General features: G+C 45.4%; 1 protein-coding gene across 2 annotated transcripts in view; it reads left to right on the top strand.

Annotated features, from left to right (window-relative positions):
• Positions 1–22,552, top strand: part of CFH (complement factor H) — a 919,877-nt gene that overhangs the window by 674,798 nt on the left and 222,527 nt on the right. For both annotated transcript variants that reach the window (XM_077276558.1, XM_077276556.1), the window contains exon 19: positions 14,678–14,860. In XM_077276558.1, coding sequence (XP_077132673.1) covers positions 14,678–14,860 — 183 coding nt within the window. The remainder of the gene's footprint in view (positions 1–14,677; positions 14,861–22,552) is intronic.

Below are 22,552 nucleotides of genomic sequence, written 5' to 3'. Positions count from 1 at the left end.
CCCAGTTCTGCCTCCCTCTTTTTCAGCGTCTGCCTTCCTTGGGCTTTGGTGGTCCTGGATCCGGTTCAGTCTCTTCAGCCTCTGTTCCTCGGAACCCGTCCCTACATCCCAGTTTCCTGCCTCAGTAACCAACTTCCCTGTTTGTCATCAACTCCTAGTCCCATTCCTCTGTATCCCTTGTCCCCCTATGGTTTCACATCGGCCTCTGTTTCCCTCCAGGTGCCAGCTACTCTGGTACTCTACCCTCTTGGGTCTGCCACTGATGTTCCCTTTATAGAGGTCGGTCTCACTAGGTCAGCTCGCTCAGGCTGGGTTGGCATCACGGCCCAGAGGGTCAACTCTAGGAATTGTGACAGGTAGTCTACAAACTTATATTTGTGCCACCTGAGTGTGGCTCAGCATGAAAGCAGGTAGAGGTGTTGCATGTGGAGTCAAGGCTCCCAGCAAAGGGGCCCAACACCGATCCCTCACCCACCTCGTTTTGCTGTGACGTTCATTGGAAAGCTTTAAATGCTGCAAAGAACCCCAATACCTCATGTCTGGCTGATTGCTGCAGTTTCATGCCACAATTTGCACTGTGAGTGAATTGAGGTCACTTTCCTGGTGTCTGTCCCTCATTTGATGTGTTTTGGCAGCATTTGAGGCCATTGTAAGGTGTTATGCATGCGTTTGTTTTTGCCTCCCATCGACGTAAATAGTGTTCAGTAATGTTCAGCCAATATTCGACGAATTAATCCACAAATATTGCAAATTCGCCGAACGTAATCCAAATTGAACATTGAAATATTTGTTCATCTCTACTCTGCACCTTTCTGCATGTTTCAAAATGACTACTAAGATGGTTAGCGCTGACGACGCTGTCATCAGCCTCACTATTACTGTCATCTACATGCTGGAGCACACTTTGAATAGTCTGTGGGAGGGGGTGGTGGTGGTCTCTGGGGAAGAGGAGGAAGCAGAAGAGGACGCCTTTAGGGTTAACAATATCTCTAAGTTCAGGTCTGTCGTCTCACATGCGGCTGGCATGGGAGAAACAAATCTAGAAGGATCAAGAAAAGGACGAGAAGGAAAAGGTGATGGACGCACAAGTTAGGTAATGAAGAGGATAATGATTCCCTCTCTGTTGTCCATGGTTGCCAGGAGGGGATTGATGTGTTTTCACAGACAAAACAGATAAAAATAGAAGTGTACTAGATAATTTATTCACCGTAGAGAAAACCCCAATTTAAGGATACATTAAAACATAACTTAATAAATCTTGCAAAATTACTAATACAGTGAAAAAACACATACCACCACAAAAATATCATACAGACACCTAATAAGAAATACCAATGGGGGTGCCTAACAGTGGGGGATGGCACCCTTGATACAGCGAGAATGGTGTCCTTTCACGTCGAAGGCTGACCCTTCTATCCCTTAGGTAAATATGGATGCCCCTATGATATAATTTAAAGGGGCAACTTGATATCAGTGGCTGTGATATCCATATCTGTATGCATCCCCTGATTCGATGCATGGTCAACAAAATGATAAACCATCTGTGATATGCATATGCATCCAATCAGGGGATACATACAGATATATAAGAGCTGCATGAGCGGTAAAAACCTAGGCACTCTAATAGAGGGGATATGATGTGTTATATCATATGGACATCTATCCTTACATCATCCAGCATCAGCTAAGTCTTTAAGATCTATACTGATATCTCACTCCTGATGAATCTCAAAAGAGGGGAAATGTGACGAGTTTATATGTGTATAGCTGTTGGTCTAATATTGTACTATCACAGATGGTTTATTATTTTGTTCGTCATGCTGAATTTTTCATTGTATTTGCCGCTAAATGTGACCTTGTCACAGATTGTCTATTATGACTCTGTTGATTTTGCCAAACATTTGTCACTGAGAGGTTATAGCTGTTGGTCTAAATGCTATCATAGACCACCTATTACTTTGTTGATGTCGCTGAACTTTCTATTATATGACATTGTCACAGGTTTTTCTACTATGACTTTGCTGAATGTTAACAAATGAAATGCCCTACCAATATGATTACTAGTGTCATTTTACATATAATGATCACTTGTTGATGTTTACAAGGCGCTAAGCACTTTAATCTATCTAAGTGTATTAGAACATGTTTTTTTCTTTGACCTAACATGAGTGAATATCTACTTTTGTCTTGTTATATCTTTGGTACTTGGTGTAAGTACAATAAGTTACAATATTAAGGCTGTACTCTGTGTGGCTTTATCTATATTATTACAGCCACTGATATCAAGTTTCCCCTTTAAATCATATTATAGGGGCATCCAGGTTTACCTAAGGGATAGAAGGGTAGGCCATAGATGAGCGGGGGTACCATTCTCGTTGTATCTAGGGTGCCAACCCCTGCTGTTAGGCAGTCTTGAGATTATAGGGACAGATACATACACATAGTGTTAAGGCTAGTGGAACGCACAAAATTATATTAAGAAAGGTACAAGGTGCTTTTGCAGCCAGGAGTCCACCGTGCAGAGATAACTCCTGCTGCTCGGTAATGGCGGGCAATATATGGCGGTATAATGTGTTCACACATGGGTTAGCTTCACCCGGTATGAAAAAGGAGACGAACCATGTTGCTTCACAGGGCCGTCGAACCGCAAAATGAACACTAGGATAAGGTCACAGAACTCTGCCCCAAGGACTGGCGGAGGAGTCCCTCTAAACCACAAGTGCTCGGCGCCGCAACTGCGGTGCCAGGGAGAAACTAAGTCTAACATTTACTGCACAAAAGTGCGTACAGCGCCGCTCTGGCGGACGCCATTAACCACCCAGACTAGGGCCAGGAAAGCGCACTAGTTTCGCACGGCGCCTAACTGGAGGTCGCTGCTGATTTGATGCTGTAAAGTCGTCCTTTTGTGCAGGATAGCACTGTCAGGCGCTAGATAGCTCAATCACACAAGTACATTCAACAACACTAGGAATGGGTATGATTAGGAGCTTTCACCAGATACAGGCATACATCCACACACACACGTTTACAGATGTATACTAGCGCATGGCCGTGTGGTCATGCGAACATTTTATAGCTGTAGCTCTCTGGGACCTTCCTAGTGATCCAATAGGAGCCGCCACAGGACCTGAGCATGTGACCCCTGACCACCAATGAGAGGTCGTCCCTTGGGCATGCTTAGAAGAAGAAAAGCAGGACTTAGTCCCAGGAGAGTCTGCTCGCCGCTGATCAGTGCTGGTTACAATGGCTGAGCCTGGAAGGGCAGCAGTAACCAATCGCACAGTATCTGCCTGAGCCAGACGCTTGGATCAATGTCTCAGCTGAGCAGGCTCCATTGCGGCTGGAGGAGAATGGGAGACCACACTGGAGATAGTTCGAGATTCCCCCTGTGCAGCAGCAGGAACTCGACACCTAACATTACCCCCCTCCTAGGCCCCCCTCCTCCTTGGGCCTCGATACACTCTAAGGCAACAATGAGCTGCGGAGCCCTAATATGCTCAACAGGTTCCCAGGACCTGTCCTCTGGGCCATGACCCTTCCAATCCACCAAATAGAATTTTTTGCCACGTAACACCTTACACCGCATGATAGCATTCACCTCGTAATCGCCCGTGGATGAGCCCGATGTCCCGGCAGATGACTTGGAAAACCGGAACATGTGGACGGGTTTTAGGAGGGACACATGGAAGGTGTCGATGATACCTTGGCGAGGTGGAAGGGCCAGACAGTATACCACAGAGTTAACCTGTTCCAGGACCTTGAAGGGATCTAAGTAGCGAGGAGCCAACTTAATGGACTCAACTCGCAGCATGATATTACGGGCGGAGAGCCTCACTAAGTCGCCAGGAGCAAAGGTCAGAGCGGGGCGCCGATCTGCATCAGCGGAGACCCTCATTCTCTCCTTGGAGGCCCAAATGGCATCCTGTGTGCGGTCCCAAATGTCGCGTGCCTCCACAGCCCAGTCTGCCACCCTGGAGTCGGCAGAAGACACGGGCATGGGCACAGGAACCCGTGGATGCTGGCCGTAGTTAAGGAGGAATTGGGTCTGCCAGGTGGAGTCGGCAAACTCCGCCCACGGTAGCAAAGATGCCCAGGCATCCTGCCTGGCAGAAACAAAATGTTGCAGGCATGTGACCAGGGTCTGGTTGACCCTCTCTACCAATCCATTCGTCTCGAAATGGTACACTGAAGAGAGATTCAACTCGATGCTGAGTAAATGACAAAGCTCTCTCCAGAACTAAGACACAAACTGGGGACCCCGGTCACTGACAATTTTGTCTGGCATACCGTGTAGGTGGAAAACGTGTTCAATAAACAATGCCGCCAAGGCCCATGCTGAATGTAGCTGTGGTAGAGGCACCAAGTGCACCATTTTGGAAAAATGGTTGGTAACTACCCAAATAATAGTGCAGCTGTGGGACTTGAGTAAGCCCACCACAAAGTCCATCCTGACAATTTCCCAGGGGCCTGTCCGCCACCGGCAGGGGGTAAAGTAGCTCAGCAGGTCATTGTCAAGGAGAACTCTACTTGGCGCAGGAGACGCATGCCCGAATATAGTCTCCGACGTCACGGGCCATATGCGGCCACCAGTACATCCTCTCCAGAAGTTCAGATGTCCTCTTGATCCCAAAATATCCACCCACCCTGGACGAGTGAGCCCAAGAAAGAACCTGTGGTCGCAAATTCGATGGCACAGAAGTCTTGCCTGGAGGCACAGACTCTAGCGAAACCGGGGCCACAGTCCTCAGGCTCTCGAAAGTGACAATTAGACTACTCTCTTCCTCCTCCTTCGATGACACCACGGAGCGGGAGAGAGCATCGGCACGAATGTTCTTCTCTCTGGAAAGGAAATGGAGGGTGAAATGGAACTGGGAGAAGAACAGGGACCATCTAGCCTGGTGAGAATTTAGCCTCTGGGCAGTTTGCAAATACACCAAATTCTTGTGGTCAGTGTAAACTTGGAAGGGAAAACGAGCCTCCTCCAGGAGATGTCTCCACTCTGAGAAGGCCAACTTCATTGCTAGCAATTCCCTGTCCCCAATAGAATAATTCCTCTCCACCGGTGTAAAGGTCTTAGAGAAAAAGAAGCAAGGATGCTTCCGACCTTGAGCATCCTTTTGGAAAAGGACGGCTCCAGCACCTATGGAAGAGGCATCCACCACCATTATAAAAGGTTTATCTACATCGGGGTGATGAAGAATGGGAGCGCTAGCAAAGTGGGACTTAATAGAAAGGAAGGCCTGGGAGACCTCCTCTGACCACAATTTGTGATTTGCTCGCTTCTTGGTGAGGGATACCAAGGGAGCTACCGAAGTTGAGAAGTGGGGAATGAACTGGCGATAATAATTAATGAACCCCATAAAGCGCTGCACCGCTTTGAGAGAATGAGGTTCCTGCCAGTCCATCACGGCCTGTAGCTTGGCAGGATCCATGGCCAGTCCCCGGGCAGAGATGATATATCCCAGGAAAGACAAGGACTCCTGCTCAAACACACACTTCTCCAACTTGGCACAGAGGGAGTTTGCCCATAGGAGGTTGAAGACTTTGCAAACATCTCTCCGGTGTGAATCCATATCTGGAGAGTAGATGAGAATATCATCCAGATGGACTACCACCGAGGTGGAGAGCGTATCCAGGAAGATATCACTCACAAAGTCTTGGAAAACGATTAAGGCATTACAGAGCCCGAAGGGCATCACTAGATATTCATAGTGCCCGTCCCTGGTGTTAAAAGCCGTCTTCCATTCGTCCCCCTCGTGGATGAGAATCAGGTTGTAAGCACCCCACAGATCCAGCTTAGTAAATACCCTTGCTCCCCGGAGCCTATCGAAGAGCTGAGATATCAGGGGCAGAGGGTACTCGTTCTTAACCATGATGGTGTTAAGACCCCTGTAGTCTTTGCATGGACGTAGTTCTCCGTTCTTCTTCTGCATGAAGAAGAACCCCGCCCCTGCAGGTGACACTGACTTCCTAATGAATCCTCTTGCCAGATTCTCCTGGATGTATTGAGTCATTGCCTCCATCTCTGGGAGAGACAGGGGGATAGACCCGACGCCTGGGAGGCTCTGCCCCAGGCAAGAGGTCAGTAGGACAGTCATAGGAACGGTGAGGCGGAAGGGTCTCTGCAGCCCTCTTGGAGAACACTTCTGCATAGGACCAACGGTGCTTGGGGAGAGAGGAAAGATCTGTGGGTACCTCTGTAGTGGCAACCTGAATGCACTCCCTCAGACATCTGCCCTCACAAGATTCACTCAATCTCAAAATTCTCCCTGAGGACCACTCTATATGTGAGGAGAGGTAACGTAACCAGGGTATCCATAGCAGGATCTCGTCTATTCCCTCGAGAATGACAAGAAGAGAAATAATCTCCTGATGAGATGGAGACATAGATAAAGTAAACAGGATGGTCTGGTGTGTTATCTGTGAGGGCAGTGTCAACCCATTCATCACTCGTACAGTCACAGGTTTAGCGAGCATCACCAGAGGTTTGGCGTGCAATTAGGCAAAGGCACAAGACATAAAATTCCCCTCCACCCCAGAATACACACAAAGCTCGACCGTGTAAGTGGATGGGCCTATGGTAATTGTCCCCTTGAAGGACAATTTGGAGGAAAACATCGCTGTGTCTAGTGTACCTCCTCCTCCAACCACTAGACACTGACGTTTTCCCGACTGCTGGGGACATTTCTTGGCATAATGTCCAGGCTGCAGGCAGACAGGACAGACCTTGAGTGCACGAGCAGTCCGGGACTTTGACCCCGCTTGTGGCACCTCCATGGCCTCATGTGGTTCGGACGTCTGGACCTAGAGGTTTGATGAAGATGGGAGCCAGCCGAAACTTCTGCCTACACTGGGCTCGCTCCAACCTTCGATTGTTAATACTAAGGTCGATGGGGGTAGATATTACTATTAGCTCCTCCAGTGTTGCGGGTATCTCCCTAGTGGCCAAGACGTCCTTCACATGCTCAGCTAGTCCCCTCCAGAATATAGGGATGAGGACTTTGTCCAGCCACTTCAGCTCAGATGCCAAAGTTCAGAAGTGAATGGCAAAATGGCTGACCATAGACAAACCCTGTGTCAATGCCAGCAGTCGGAGAGCCGTATCATGGGTGACATGAGGTCCCAAAAAGACCTGTTTCAGAGTGCTCAAGGACCGCGGAGCACTCTGCACCACATGATCGTCGCGCTCCCACAGTGGCATAGCCCACTCCAACGCCCTGTTCAACAGGAGGGATATGATAAATCCCACCTTAGCCTGCTCCGTGGGAAAACGTGCTGCCAGGAGCTCAACATGTATATCACACTGGCTCATGAATCCCCGACACAGCTTACTGTCATCAGTAAACTTGTCCTGCAATTGGAGATGAGATAACGTCGGAGCAGAGGTGGCAGTGGACAAGCTAGATGCAGCCACTCTAGCAGCCTGAACAGCAACCGCAGTAACATCCATGACTGAGGTTGTGAGCTCGAGAGCCGCCAACCTGCCCTCCCGCTGCTGGATGTACCGCTGCAGTCGCTGTTCGTCTGCCATTACTAGCCAGACACAACGCTAGTTTAATGTGTTCACACATGGGTTACCTTCATCAGGTATGAAAAATGAGACGAACCCTGTTGCTTCACAGGGCCACCGAACCGCAAAATGAACACTAGGATAAGGTCACAGAACTCTGCCCCAAGGACTGGCGGAGGAGTCCTTCTAAACCACTAGTGCTTGGCGCCGCAACTGCGGTGCCAGGGAGAAACTAAGTCTAACATATGCTGCACGAAAGTGTGTACAGCGTTGCTCTGGCGGACACCACTATCCTCCCTGACTAGGGCCAGGAAAGCGCACTAGTTGTGCACGGCGCCACACTGGCGGTCGCAGCTGATTTGACACAGTAAAGTCATGCTTTTGTGCAGGATAGCACTGTCAGGCGCTAGATAGCTCAATCACACAAGTACATTCAACAACACTAGGAATGGGTATGATTAGGAGCTTTCACCAGATACAGGCATACATCCACACAAACGATTACAGATTTATACTAGCACATGGCCATGCAACCATGAAAACCTTTTATAGCTGTAGCTCTCCAGGACCTTCCTAGTGGTCCAATAGGAGCCGCCAGAGGACCTGAGCATGTGACCCCTGACCACCAATGAGAGGTCGTCCCTTGGGCATGTGCAGGAGAAGAAAAGCAGGACTTAGTCCCAGGAGCATCTGCTCGCCGTTGATCAGTGCTGGTTACAATGGCTGAGCCTGGAAGGGAAGCAGTAACCAAGGGCACAGTATCTGCCTGAGCCAGACGCTGGGACCGATGTCTTTGCTGAGCAGGCTCCACTGTGTCTGGAGGAGAATGGGAGATCGCAGCGGAGATGGTTTGAGATTCCCCCTCTGCAGAGGCAGGAACTCGGCACTTAAGACATAGAAATAAATATTTTCTATACTAGATACCTTTGTTTAAAAAAAAAAAATTCAAGTAACATGTTTTCAACACCTCCATTTAGTACTGTAATCATTTCACTTTTGCCTTACTCCCCTGTTCTATAATAGTTGCAGCAGGGTGAGCCATCAACGAGCGGGGGCGCCATTGTGTGGGATTTAGGGTGCCATGCTCCGCTGGTAGATAGGGGCAAGTCAGTTTATTATAGGGATAGGCACCTCCCTTGGTATTTCTTATTAAGTGTCTGTATGATATTTTGGTGGTGTTATGTGTTTTTTCACTGAATTAGTAATTTTGCAAGATTTATTAAGTTATATTTCAATGTATCCTTAAATTGGAGTTTTCTCTATGGTGAATAAATAATCCAAGAGGGGATGGAGGAGGCAAGCTTGAGTGTTATCCCACCACCAACATACTATGGACTTGGACCTCATGAAAGAGACCAACTAATGAGCGCTTTCTTGCAGCACTATCTGCAACAATGATTGTTGCCCATATTGTGAGGATTCTAAATAGTGCTGACCACTGGGTTGCCAGTCTATTTGATCCACGATACAAAAGTACATTTTGACAGTTGCTCCCCCTTCTGGAAAGGAACGCTCACATGCTGCAGGATCAACACATGCTTGAAGACAAACTTGACAATGGTTTTCCCCAAGACAGCAGTGAGACAAACAGCATGCATCACAGTGATTGGCTTCTAACCCCAGAAACATTGAGTCGTCAACGCAAAAACATTAGCAGCCTTGCAGCGCTGGAGTCCTGGGTTCCAACTCCACCAAGGACAGCATCTGCAAAGAGAGTGTATGTTCTCCCCGCGTTTGGGATGGTTTCCTCCCAATACTTATTTTTCTTTCCATACTCCAAAGACATATTGATAGGAAATTTAGATTGTGAGTGCAAATGGTGACAGTGTCAGTAATGTCTGTAAATGTCTGTAGAGTGATGTGGAGTAATTGGCACTATATAAGCGATATAAAAATAAATAAATAAATAAATAAATAGAAAATGATGCTCAGCCACACTCAGGTGGCACAATTATCAGATTCATAGACTTCTATTGTCAGAAAAATGTTCACTCAAAAAGGGTGGAGGACTGCCGATCTCGGAGGCCTACTGCTACAGGCAACACACATGAAGGAGACCCAACCAGGAGTCTACACATTTCCAAAAATTAGTGGCATACAACAACAAAGTGGCATCAATTTCACCACAGTAGAAATGGTATAATAGGGACCGAAAAGGTCCTCCACTACACACAATGCAGCAGATGGATAGTTAGACACCCAACGAGGAGTGTTCAGATTTCCACAAATTAGTGGCAGACACCAAGAAAGTTGCATCAATTTCACCACAGTAGAAATAGCATAAAAGGGATTTACAGGCCTTTCACTACACCCAACCCAGCAGATGGACACTCAACCAGGAATGTTCACATTTCCAAAGATTAGTGGCAGATACCATCAAAGTAGCATCAATTTCACCACACTAGAAATAGTATAATAGGAACCGACAATTCTTCCACTAAACCCAAGCCAGCAGATGGATAGTTGGACACCCAACCACTAGTATTCACATTTCCAAAAAATAGTGGCTGACACCAGCAAAGTGGCATCGATTTTGCCACAGTATAAATAGTATAATAGTGACTGACAAGTCTTCCACTACACCCAACCTAGCAGATGGACAGTTAGACACCCAACCAGGAGTGTTCACATTTCCAAAAATTAGTGGCAGACACTGGAATGTGGAATCAATTTCACCACAGTAGAATTAGCATAATAGGGACCTAAAGGTCTTTCACTGCACCCAACCCAGGAGATGGACACCCAATCAGGAGTGTTCACATTTTCAAAAATTAGTGGCAGACACCACTAAAGTGGCATCAATTTAACCACAGTAGAAATAGTATTATAGGGACCAACACATCTTCCACTACAGCCAACTCTGGAGATGGGCACGCAAGCTTTTCACATTTCCACAAATTTGTGTTAACATCTGCAGCAGCAGCAACTGCAGGCACAGAAGCACCACTAAAGATATCACAGACTGCAATTTCGTGAGAACAATGCAGCACATTAAAAGCTACAACATCCAGTAACAAAAGTTGTCAATTGTCTTTTGATATGAGGTGACATTGTTGGTTCACTAGTGCTTTCACAAACATTACGACCTACACCACATACACCTTGAACTCCAAGCCTAATCCCATTTCCACTACAACCTTGCTTTTTTGCCGTCATGTTGCTCAAATAGTGTGGTAGGAGCACAGTATTTGCAACTAAAAATTAGATTTTTTACTCTGCACTACCTCTTCACACAGCTGAATTTGAGCACCACTAAATGAGGAGGTGAAATATGGTGTGCTGAATCACGTTAGTCGCTGAAGAAAGAATTGTTCGAGTGTTGATGAGGCCTGTATGACAAAAGATATGCTTTAAACAATTTAAAAGTGAGATCTAACCTACTGTAGAACATTAGTAGCTGAAGAAATGCTTTTCTTGAGTGGATGAGTATTGTATAAAATAGACAAGATGCTCCAAACAATTTCAAAGTAAGATCTTCCCTACTGTATGACGTTAGTAACTGACGAAATTATGGGGGGCCTTTAGATGAGACCTGTATAACATAAACTTGATGCTCAAAACAATTTCAAAGTGAGATATTGCCTACTGTAGAAAGTTAGTAACTAAATAAATTAGATTTTAGTGTGGATGAGGCCTGTATAACCAAGAATATATGCTTCAAACTATTTCAAACTGGGATCTAACTTGCTGTATCACGTTCATAAAAACAATTTTTTTATGTGCACACAACAATTTCACTGCCGTGAAATTACAAAGTGTGGTATGGCTGGCTATATCACATTTAGCAACAGAATATTTTTTTAATGTGCATGAGCTCTGCAGACATTTTCATTTCGACGCCGCAAAATTACAATGTTGAATATGGCAGGCTGTATCAACGTAATTTTTTTTTTATATGCAAACCTGCATATTAATGAGCTGTGCAGACAGTTCAATTTCATCCCCACTAAATGACAAGGTGATGCATAGTTTTCTGAGTTACGTTAGCAACTGCCAAGAAAAGATTTTTTACTGTACAACAGCTAAAAACACATAACAAAATTACAACGTGGGATATGGTGGGCTGTATCAGGTTTAGAAACAGAAAATATATTTTTTTGATGTGCATTAGCTCTGCGGACAGTTTAATTGCACCGCCACAAAAACGTGGTATATGGTGGGCTGCTTCACGTTTAGCAACAGTTTTTTTTGTTTTTTTTTTGCTTTAATCTGCATGAGCTATGATGACAGTGGACTTTCTGCACCACTAAATAACAGTGAGATATGGTATGCTGAATCATGGTAGCAACTGCCAAAAAACATGTTTTCATAGCCAGCAGCTCTAATCACAGAACAATGTCACCACACCAATAAATGACAAAGTGACATATGCCTTGCTGTATCACATTTTGCAAGTGAAACAAATATTTAGAAAGGTTTTCTAGTGCATGGAGCACAGTAGAAGCAGTGCACAAGACACTTGTATGAAATGTGCCCTACTATTGATGTCTATGGACCTCAGTAATGGAAAAAAAAAAACTGCTGGAAGGTTGATTTGTTTTGCTACAGTGTCAAAATGGTGCTAAAGCAAGATGTTTGCTTTTTATATGGGAAGCAACATGTGATTTCAGCAGCCAATGAAACAAGCCGTTGTGTCAGGACATTGTGGATGTTTCCTGCACCTCAATTGGTTAGCCACAATGTGCACACATAGAGTTAGAAGAAAAATAAAATACAGTTTACAAGCATGCCACTCCTCTGAGCTCTCCCCACCCCCTACCCTCATCAAATACATGCCCCAACCTCATCATACACCACCATTATCGTAGCCACAGTGCTGAAAATACTTTAGTGGCAACACAAATGTTTTCCTGCACTTTTTACCACATTTTTCCGATTTCATAAAATTGTGCTCATATTTCAGATCACAAATCCATATGTGCCATATTTGTGCTGATTTTATGTGTGGCTATTGTTTATCAACCAAATTCGCTATCTACAATAACCCAATAAATATTATCAGCTGCCACCACCAATCGTATTTACAGGCTGACTGGATGCCTCATAGGTAGCATATGGCTTTGAGGCGCAGTTTACAGAACATAAGGAGCAGAATTATTAAATTTCATATTTAATCCAAAACGGGCAGTGTTTATAAAATATATGCAAAAGATTTTACAAAGGACACAAAACAATACAGCATTTAAATTTACAGAAAATTAAAGGGATTAACAAAAGAACTTACTATGCCCCTCACAGAGTTGAGTCAGCTTAGCCAAACGAGAGCATTTCACTTGGAGACTTTCATGGAATGTGATTCATTCACACACAGCGTGTATCTCTTCAGGAACACAGATCATAATTCAGCTTGATTTTTTATCAGCACCAGAGTTACACCACCCATCCCCTCCCGTGATAACCTCACCTTGGCTTGGTTGTTGTTGTGGGTTGTTCTCAGCCCTTCAAGAGTTTATGGAATTCTCAATTTATGTGATAACCTTTCTCTAAATGATCTCAGAAGTTCGAGATCGATGACATATATTTTATCAGGATTTTACCTTTCCCCAGAGATAAAACATGATATGACTGTTGTCACTTAATATGGCCACTATGGATGTGAGGCTTATAGGCAGGTGTTACATTTATCAAAAAACATGCATATTCTTCTCCGATTAACCCTGAAGTCACAAAGATATGTCCTATCACTATCAGATTTATACAAGACCCAATATTCAAAAAATTTTTTCCAATACCCATGCATCTGGCAAGGATGATTGGATTAAAGGAATATGCACCAGTGAAGAAAAATAGCTATCTCTAAAGGATGTGAGATATTCATTTTAATCCCCATAAAACCTAAAAAGTATTTTCCAGACTTAACAATTTTTCCAATCTGTAACTCTTTGTCCATGCGCAATAGACAAAGGGACCGTCACACTGACCAACTTTCCAACGATAACGACAGCGATCTGTGACGTTGCAGCGTCCTGGATAGCGATCTCGTTGTGTTTGACAAGCAGCAGCGATCTGGATCCTGCTGTGATATCGCTGGTCGGAGCTAGAAGTCCAGAACTTTATTTGGTTGTCAGGTCGGCGTGTATCGTTGTGTTTGACAGCAAAAGCAACGATGTCAGCAATGTTTTACAATGGTAACCAGGGTAAAATCGGGTTACTAAGCGCAGGGTTGCGCTTAGTAACCCGATATTTACCCTGGGTACCATTGTAAAAGTAAAAAAAAAAAAACAGTACATACTCACATTCTGATGTCTGTCACGTCCCCCGCCGGCGTCCACAGGGTTAAAACTGCTTTCGGCAGGAGTGTTGCTAATGCTGCGCTGCTGCCGAGAGCTTCCCTGCACTGACTGTCAGTGCCGGCCGTAAAGCAGAGCACAGCGGTGACGTCACCGCTGTCTGCCAGCGCTGACACATTCAGTGCAGGGAAGCTCTCGGCCGGAGCGCGTGCATTAGCAAGCGCTCCTGCAGAAAGCAGTTTAACCCTGTGGACGCCGGCGGGGGACGTGACAGACATCAGAATGTGAGTATGTAGTGGTTTTTTTACTTTTACAATGGTAACCAGGGTAAATATCGGGTTACTAAGCGCGGCCCTGCACTTAGTAACCTGATGTTTACCCTGGTTACCCGGGTGCTGCAGGGGGACTTCTGCATCATTGAAGACAGTTTCAATGATGCCGAAGTCTTTCCCCTGATCGTTGGTCGCTGGAGAGAGCTGTCTGTGTGACAGCTCCCCAGCGACCACACAACGACTTACCAACGATCACAGCCAGGTCGTATCGCTGGTCGTGATCATTGGTAAGTCGTTTAGTGTAACGGTACCTATACTTGTTAGTATGGCCAGGATCTCTTACTTCAAAAGGCACTGCATGCATTTTAATTAGGATGGTTAACTTATTTGTCTATTGTACAAGCCTATCTCTTGAAGACTCAAGCTTTCAGCTCAGATTTTGAGCTATTGTCCTACTGCACAGGAGGAGAAGGGGGGTGAAGGCCTAGAGCTTTCAATATTTTCTATGACAGTGTGTGTGCATGCATGTGTGCGTGTGAGTGTGTGTGTGTAACTTTGGAAAAAAATCTCAAAGTCAAACTTCACTTTGCAAGATAGTAATTGAAACAGCCAGATTTTGCGAAAGTATATGTCTACTTACTTAATCAATTTTATTTTTATTCTAGTAACAGCCTGCAATCAACCACCTACTGTTCAGAATGCTAGAATTAAAGAACAAATTAAAAATATGTATGCATCTGGTGACACAGTTACATATTCATGTAATAAGGATTATTCCCTGGAACAATCTTTGACAGGTGAAGCAAAATGTGAGAATACAGAATGGATCAATCTACCAGTGTGCAGAAGTAAGTGCTGTTCCAAATAAAGAAGAACTGCTTAAATATACCAAGACACATGAAAGCTGTGATTAAAAATCATGGTTATTCCGCAAAATATTGATTTCTGAACTCTTCCTGAGTTAAAGGGAAGAAAAACCAAACTTAGACAGGAGTCTTGATGGTCAGTTGCTCTCACAGAGTCCCCCATACAGGGCACTGTATGGGGACTCTGTGAGAGCAACTGACCATCGAGACCACCCTCATTTGGGGCAGTAGTGGGACGAACAAGATGGGAGTTCCCAGCGTGCTGATAAGTATACTTTGTGCATTTGCTCTTATTTTTCAGGACGATTGAGTCCTTTTTTGTATTTATGAAAGCAAGCTGGGATAGCTCTCCTGTCTAAGTACCAACTATGAGTGACTGCTAATATGTCCGTACTATCTGCAGGTCTTCTCTCCTAATTATTTATAATTTTGTTTTTTGCACCTTTGTCTTGCTTAGGCATATTATTTGCCAGGAATTGAGCCTGTGGACTATCAGTCCAATAGAGACTGCAGTATTTTATAGTGTCCAGTTTGTTATCTTTTGAGCACTATATTGCAAGATAAGATTATACCTCTTTAGACTAATAGAGGATTGCTGATAGCATATTTTACATTTGCACGTTGTAAGGTATTCTTGTGCTAATAGTACTTATAACCATCTATTCGGATTATTGTGTATTATTACACTCCGGTTACCCGTTATTCTGTATGGGATTAATCAGTCTACTGTTTATTCAGCCAGAGTACTCTACTTTTCATCCCTCTGGGCTTCAGTATTCTGAAGAATACTTACATTTATTTTTTTGAGTTTTGATAATTTTTTCTATTTATTTTTTCCATTTTTTTGGTTTTTTTGCTTCTTTATTTGTTTATTTCTTTACGGGTACCTGTGGTGTATTGGGACATGTATCTTTTATCTCTCCTGAATTCAGGGTGAGCAAGGGACCCTAGGGTCAGCCACCGTTGAGTGGGGGCGCCTACCGAAACAACTTAGGGTGCCTACCTCCACTGCTAGGTAGGTGTCACTATAGTGGTCTGTTGTAGTATTTAACAGGTTTCCTTTATTGAAGGGAGCACTTAGGGTAACAACAGGGTTAGCCTTCGAGGAGTGGGGGCGCCTACCGCGGTAAAGTAGGGTGCCTACCTCCACTGCTAGGTAGGGTTTATTAGTAGATTACACAGGGTGGTTTAGGTACATTGGATGCCTTCTTACCTTTTAATATCTATTTGACAAGTAAAGTCTACTTTTAAATTGTTCTATTAAAAGTTAAATTTTAGGGATCCTTGTTTGGTTTTGGTTTTTCTTTGCTTCTAGGATTCCGATTTATAGTAGTTTGGTTCTTTTGAGTTAAAGGGAACCTGTCACTCCCAAAATCGAAGGTGAGCTAAGCCCACCGGCATCAGGGGCTTATCTACCGCATTCTGTAATGCTATAGATAAGCCCCCGATGTATCCTGAAAGATGAGAAAAAGAAGTTAGATTATACTCACCCAGGGGTGTTCCCACTGCGGTCTGGTCCGGGGCCTCCCATCTTCTTAGGATGACGTCCTCTTCTTGTCTTCATGCTGCGGCTCCAGCGCAGGCGTACTTTGTCTGCCCTGTTGAGGGCAGAGCAAAGTACTGCAGTGTGCAGGCGCCTGGAAAGGTCAGAGAGGTCCAGTGCCTGCACACTGCAGTACTTTGCTATGAAGATGGGAGGCCCCGGACCGCGATGCCCATCGGACCGGACCGCCCCCCCAGGTGAGTGTAATCTAACCTCTTTTTCTCATCTTTCAGGTTACATTGGGGGCTTATCTACAGCCTTAAGGTACCTTCACACTGAACAACTTAACAACGATAACGACAGCGATCCGTGACGTTGCAGCGTCCTTGATAGCGATATCGTTGTGTTTCACAAGCAGCAGCGATCAGGATCCTGCTGTGACATCGTTGGTCGGAGCTAGAAGGCCAGCACCTTATTTCGTCGCTTGATCACCCGCTGACATCGTTGAATCGGCGTGTGTGACACCGATCCAGCGATGTGTTCACTGGTAACCAGGGTAAACATTGAGTTACTAAGCGCAGGGCCGCGCTTAGTAACCTGATATTTACCCTGGTTACCATTGTAAATGTAAAAAAAAAAAAAACACTACATACTTACATTCCGGTGTCTGTCGCGTCCCCCGGCGTCCGCTTCCCTGCACTGTGTCAGCGCTGGCCGGCCATAAAGCAGAGCACAGCGGTGACGTCACCGCTCTGCTTTGCGGCCAGTGCTTACACAGGATGCAGGAGGAGTGCAGGGAAGCGGACGCCGGGGGACGTGACAGGCACCGGAATGTGAGTATGTGTTTTTCTTTTTTTACATTTACAATGGTAACCAGGGTAAACATCGGGTTACTAAGCGCGGCCCTGTGCTTAGTAACCCGATGTTTACCCTGGTTACCCGGGGACTTCGGCATCGTTGGTCACTGGAGAGCTGTCTGTGTGACAGCTCTCCAGCGACCACACAACGATGAAACAGCAACGCTGCAGCGATCGGCATCGTTGTCTATATCGCTGCAGCGTCGCTTAATGTGACGGTACCTTAACAGAATGCTGTAGATAAGCCCTTGATGCCAGTGGGCTTAGCTCACCTTCGATTTTGGGGGTGACAGGTTCCCTTTAAAACATTAGTATTGTTGTTTCTAAATGATTATGAACTTGTTTTCTTTGCATTATTTGAGGTCTGAAAGCACTGTTTTTTTTGTTTTGACCATTTCTCCTTTTCAGGAAAAAAATACAAAATGTATTGCTTGGAAATTCGGAGATGTTGTCAGAAGTTTATAGAATAAATGAAGAATTTACATTTTACTCAAAAATATACCTATAAAGAGAAAAATCAGACAAACTGAACATATTGCAGTGGTCTCTTAATTTTTGCCAGAGCTGGATATTAATTTTATTATTAGCTGTTTGCAAAGAACATATATATACAGTGGGGAAAAAAAATATTTAGACAGCCACCAATTGTGCAAGTTCTCCCACTTAAAAAGATGAGAGAGGCCTGTAATTGACATCATAGGTAGTCCACAACTATGAGAGTCAAAATTGAGAAAACAAATCCGCTGGGCAACACAAACTTTTAACTCCCTTCAAAGGTTTTCTATGAGGTTGAGATCTGAAGACTGGCTAGGCCACTCCAGGACCTTCATATGCTTCTTACGAAGCCACTCCTTTGTTGCCCTGGCGGTGTGCTTGGGATTATTATCATGCTGAAAGACCCATCCATGTTTCATCTTTAATGCCCTTGCTGATAGAAGGAGGTGTTTGCACTCAAAATGTCACGATACACGGCCCCATTCATTCTTTCATGTACAGGGATCAGTCATCCTGGTCCCTTTGCAGAGAAACAGCCCCAAAGCATGATGTTGTCACCTCTATGCTTCACAGTAGGTATGGTGTTCTTTGGATGCAACTCAGCATTCTGTCTCCTCCAAACATGACGAGTTTTGTTTATACCAAACAGTTCTACTTTGGTTTCATCAGACCATATGACATTTTCCCAATGCTCTTCTGGATAATTCAAATGCTCTCCAGCAAACTTCAGAAAGGCCCGGACATCTACTGGCTTAAACAGGGGGACACATCTGGCACTGCAGGATCTGAGTCAATGGCAGTGTAGTGTGTTACTAATGCTAGCCTTTGTTATGGTGGTCCCAGCTCTATGCAGGTCAGTCACTATGTCCCCCTGTGTGGTTCTGGGATTTCTGCTCACTGTTCTTGTGATCATTTTGACCCCACAGGGTGAGATATTGCGTGGAGCCCCAGATCGAGGGAGATTATCAGTGGTCTTGTATGTCTTCCATTTTCTTATTATTACTCTCACAGTTGATTTAATCACACCAAGCTGCTTGCCTATTGCAGATTCAGTTTTCCCAGCCTGGTGCATGGCTACAATTTTGTTTCTGGTGTCATCCGACAGCTCTTTGGTCTTCACCATAGTGAAGTTTGGAGTGTGACTGTTTGAGGTTGTGGACAGGTGTCTTTTCTACTGATAACAAGTTCAATCAGGTTCCATTACTACAGGTAATGAGTGGAGGACAGATGAGCCTCTTAAAGAAGAAGTTACAGGTCTGTGAGAGCCAGAAATCTTGCTTGTTTTTAGGTGACCAAATACTCATTTTCAACCATAATTTGCAAAATAAAGTTTGCCAAATCAGACAAGGTGATTTTCTGGACTTGTTTTCTCATTTTGACTCTCATAGTTGTGGTCTACCTATGATGTAAATTACAGGCTTCTCTCAGCTTTCTAAGTTTGAGAACTTGCACAATTGGTGGCTGACTAAATATTTTTTTCCCCACTGTGTTTGTTATTACCTTAGGGCTGCAGCCACATTGTCAACATTACCCCCAAGGCTACTTCCACACTAGAGTTTTTCGGCGGACGTCGCAATGCGTCGTTTAGGAGAAAAAACGCATCCTGCAAAAGTTGTCTGCATTTTTCCCCATAGACTTACATTACCGACGCATTGCGACGTATCGCCACACGTCGCACGACGGTTGCGTCGTGTTTTGGTGCACCGCCGCCACAAAAAACATTACATGTAACATTTTTTGTGCATCTAGTCCGCCATTTTCGACCGCGCATGCGTGGCCAAAACTCCGCCCCCTCCTCCCTGGACCTTACAATGGGGCAGCGGAAGCGTCGTAAGAGTGCTTCCGCTGCCCCCGTTGTGCTTCTCTTTCACAGCATGCGTCGGTACATCGGCCCATCACACTGTGACGGGCCCATACTGACGCTTGTGTGAAAGCAGCCTAAGACTGCTGTTTTTGCAGCCTCCTTTACCAGAGGGTCTCCTTAGATTTTAAAAGCCACATCTACTGTATGTATGGTTGTCTCTTTTTATGTGTATGGGAACATTTTAGGGAGCCACATTTTTCCAAGACGCAAGGTCTCATAGATGAGCTACCCAAAAAAATACTAAGTGCCACAGTCATAACTCAAAACCACTGGTCCCTTTTTGAAACCTTATAATATGAACGGCTGACCACAAAACTCAAAGCTCCCTTGTATCTGTTGGACATCTGGTTGTCTTATGCAGTTAAGTTGCAAGGAGGAAAGAACTTGCCTAGGTAGAGAGAAATGACCCAGCATTCATGTTATGAATGTGGTATGGATCATCAATACTGATGAGCGAACGTGCTCGCCATTACTCTTTACTCACCCGAGTATCACTATGCTCGATGTACTCGGCGAGCATTGAGCATTTCCAGGATTATTTGGCGATAACTGCAGTCTCCACCCAGCAGTTTTGGCTGACTTTAGAGACCCAATCACAGTGCACGGATTGTCTGCCAGGCCATGAAACAGCGCAGCCATCTTTGTTGTGGTCATGCAGTGATTGGCTGGGCCGCACAGCATCATCTCGAGTATAAGAGACCTGGCGACGCCCTGCTCGCCGCATTCTGTTCCTGTTTCAGCAAGAGTAGGGAGAGCTGGTGCCGAAATAGGGTCAGAATCGTGGTTTTCAGAGGTAATGTAGGTTTGCAACTCTTACATCCACAACTCCTGAGAAACCAACAGTCCTTTTCAGGGCAAATTCGTGGGTCCCGTGATTGCAGCACTAGGCAGGCATGGCACAGCATATCCACATCAGTGCAAGGATTGCAGGCACTGTATGTGCATCCATTGGTCCCACTGCATCCTTCCCAAAGCTCCATAACTGCCTCCTGCTGCTGCAGCTTATTTACTGTCTATATACCATTTTTTTTTCCCCCAAATCCCCCCCCCCAAAAAAAATATATATATACAGTCTGCTCTGTCAGACTGAGGCCTGTTGAAAAATTATAGTTTGTCAGGCATACGTAGCATAGTTGTGTGTGCTACTGTAAGGAGTTAAAAGCACAAGAAGAGTCTGGGGGCGGTTACCTTCTTGGCTCTGTGCCCGGAACCATTGAGCTGTGCTGCGGGTTCCCTAGGGAGAGACTGATAGACTGGGACAGAAAGGAAGCAGCCACAGGGCGGGAAAGGGACGCGCGCAGGAGACAGAGCAGCGTGCAGAGCAGGGTGCAGCTGCGCTTCAGAAGAGAGAGAGAGCTCCCGGTCTGAGGACAAATAGAGAGAGACTGCCCAGAAAGACTGTATCTCGTGAGTACATAAAGCGGACTCTGCTGTGACTGGAGAGGGGCACTTTGAGACCCGTTTTAGAGACTGACACCCTGGTCCCCGCGGTATCAGTACAGAGACTTAACAGTACAGAGCCCCTGACTCCTGGTACAGAGACTTAACATTGCGGAGCCCCTGTTTTCCTGGTATAGAGACAACAGTGCGGAGCCCCGATTTCCAGGTTGTGCTGTAAAAGTTAAAGACTCAGAGCCTGTGCATACCACATTAACTCCCGAAACCCCAGGCAGCAGGCTCTCAGAGACTACTCTGCCCACGGACAACAGAGGGACGTCAAGTGCCACTGTTTCTCGGCGCCTACGTTGGAGAAGACGACCCTCCAAGCAAGTCATCTTCAGACTGATAAGTGTTCTTTTCTCAAGGAATCCTGCTTAATTCGGTTATATTGTTTAACTCCCGTATTTTTGCATTGTTTTATTGTTAGTTATTTTGCATTGCTTCCTCCCTGCGAGGAGAACCATATCCCTGTTATTAAACCCCTCAACTGTTGGTCTGTCTGTTCCGTGGTGACATACTCAGTACCTGCATTCTATTACACTACCCTTGTGCCCCTTTTTTTTTTGGTGTTTTAAATTCACCGAAAAAGGCCTCATATTTCTTCGTGCTCCAAGTTTGGTCATTGGAGGCAGGTGTCATTTTTTTTGGCTGTCTGATAGTCAAATTCTATTCAGCACTACTTTGCCTAAAATAAATTGAAAGGCCACAGATTTGCCAGTGTGGTATTTCTGTTACAGCCGTCATATATCTCTGCTCCAAGTTTTCGCATTGGAGGCCAGTGTACTTATTTTTTGGCTGTGTGATACTCAAATTCTATACAGCGCTATTTAGCCTTAAAAAAAAATTGAAAGGCCACAGATTTGCTAGTGTGGTATTTCTGTTACAGCTGTCATATATCTCTGCTCCAAGTTTTGGCATTGGAGGCCTGTGTACTTGCAGCGCCCTAGAGTCCTGGTCGTTGCAGTACTGTGGCTCCGCCACTAAGGGGAGCTATGGTACGTCTGATGGCACTAAAGGAGTTCATCTGACCAGGTATCACAGACACCAATACATTTCACAGCCGGGCCTCCAGGGGGAGCTAAGGGTTCTATTCATTAGGCCACTCCCCACCATTGTGGGTAAACTGGGGGTCAGGCAGGAAGTTAGTTCAGAAAGCTGACTGGGTTGGAACCAGGCAACACCTTGTGGCAGAGGGTGTTGTGGGGAGAAGATTCGGTAGGGTCCCTGTCAGGGGTGGGATCCTGACAGAGGCCTGGCTACAAGAAGGAACGTAACGGGACCGTGCCTGCTCAGCATAGCGGCGGTGCCCAAGGAAGGATTAGAAGCGAGATAGATTGTGCTGAGTGAGAAACGAGATCAAAGCAAGAAGGAGAATACCAGTAGGAGTCGTGCTGTGAGACCGAGGCAACATCCTACTGAGGCGCACAACCGGGGGCCGGAACACCGAGGGAGTATTACAATATTCAGCTTCAGGCAATACTCTAAACCAACGGCAGGACAGTCAGTCTAAGGCGGGCTGTCTCACCCAAATCACC

The sequence above is a fragment of the Ranitomeya variabilis genome, chromosome 8 (genome assembly GCF_051348905.1).
Source record: "Ranitomeya variabilis isolate aRanVar5 chromosome 8, aRanVar5.hap1, whole genome shotgun sequence".
NCBI lineage: Eukaryota > Metazoa > Chordata > Amphibia > Anura > Dendrobatidae > Ranitomeya > Ranitomeya variabilis.
This window is presented reverse-complemented; position numbering and strand designations above follow the sequence as displayed.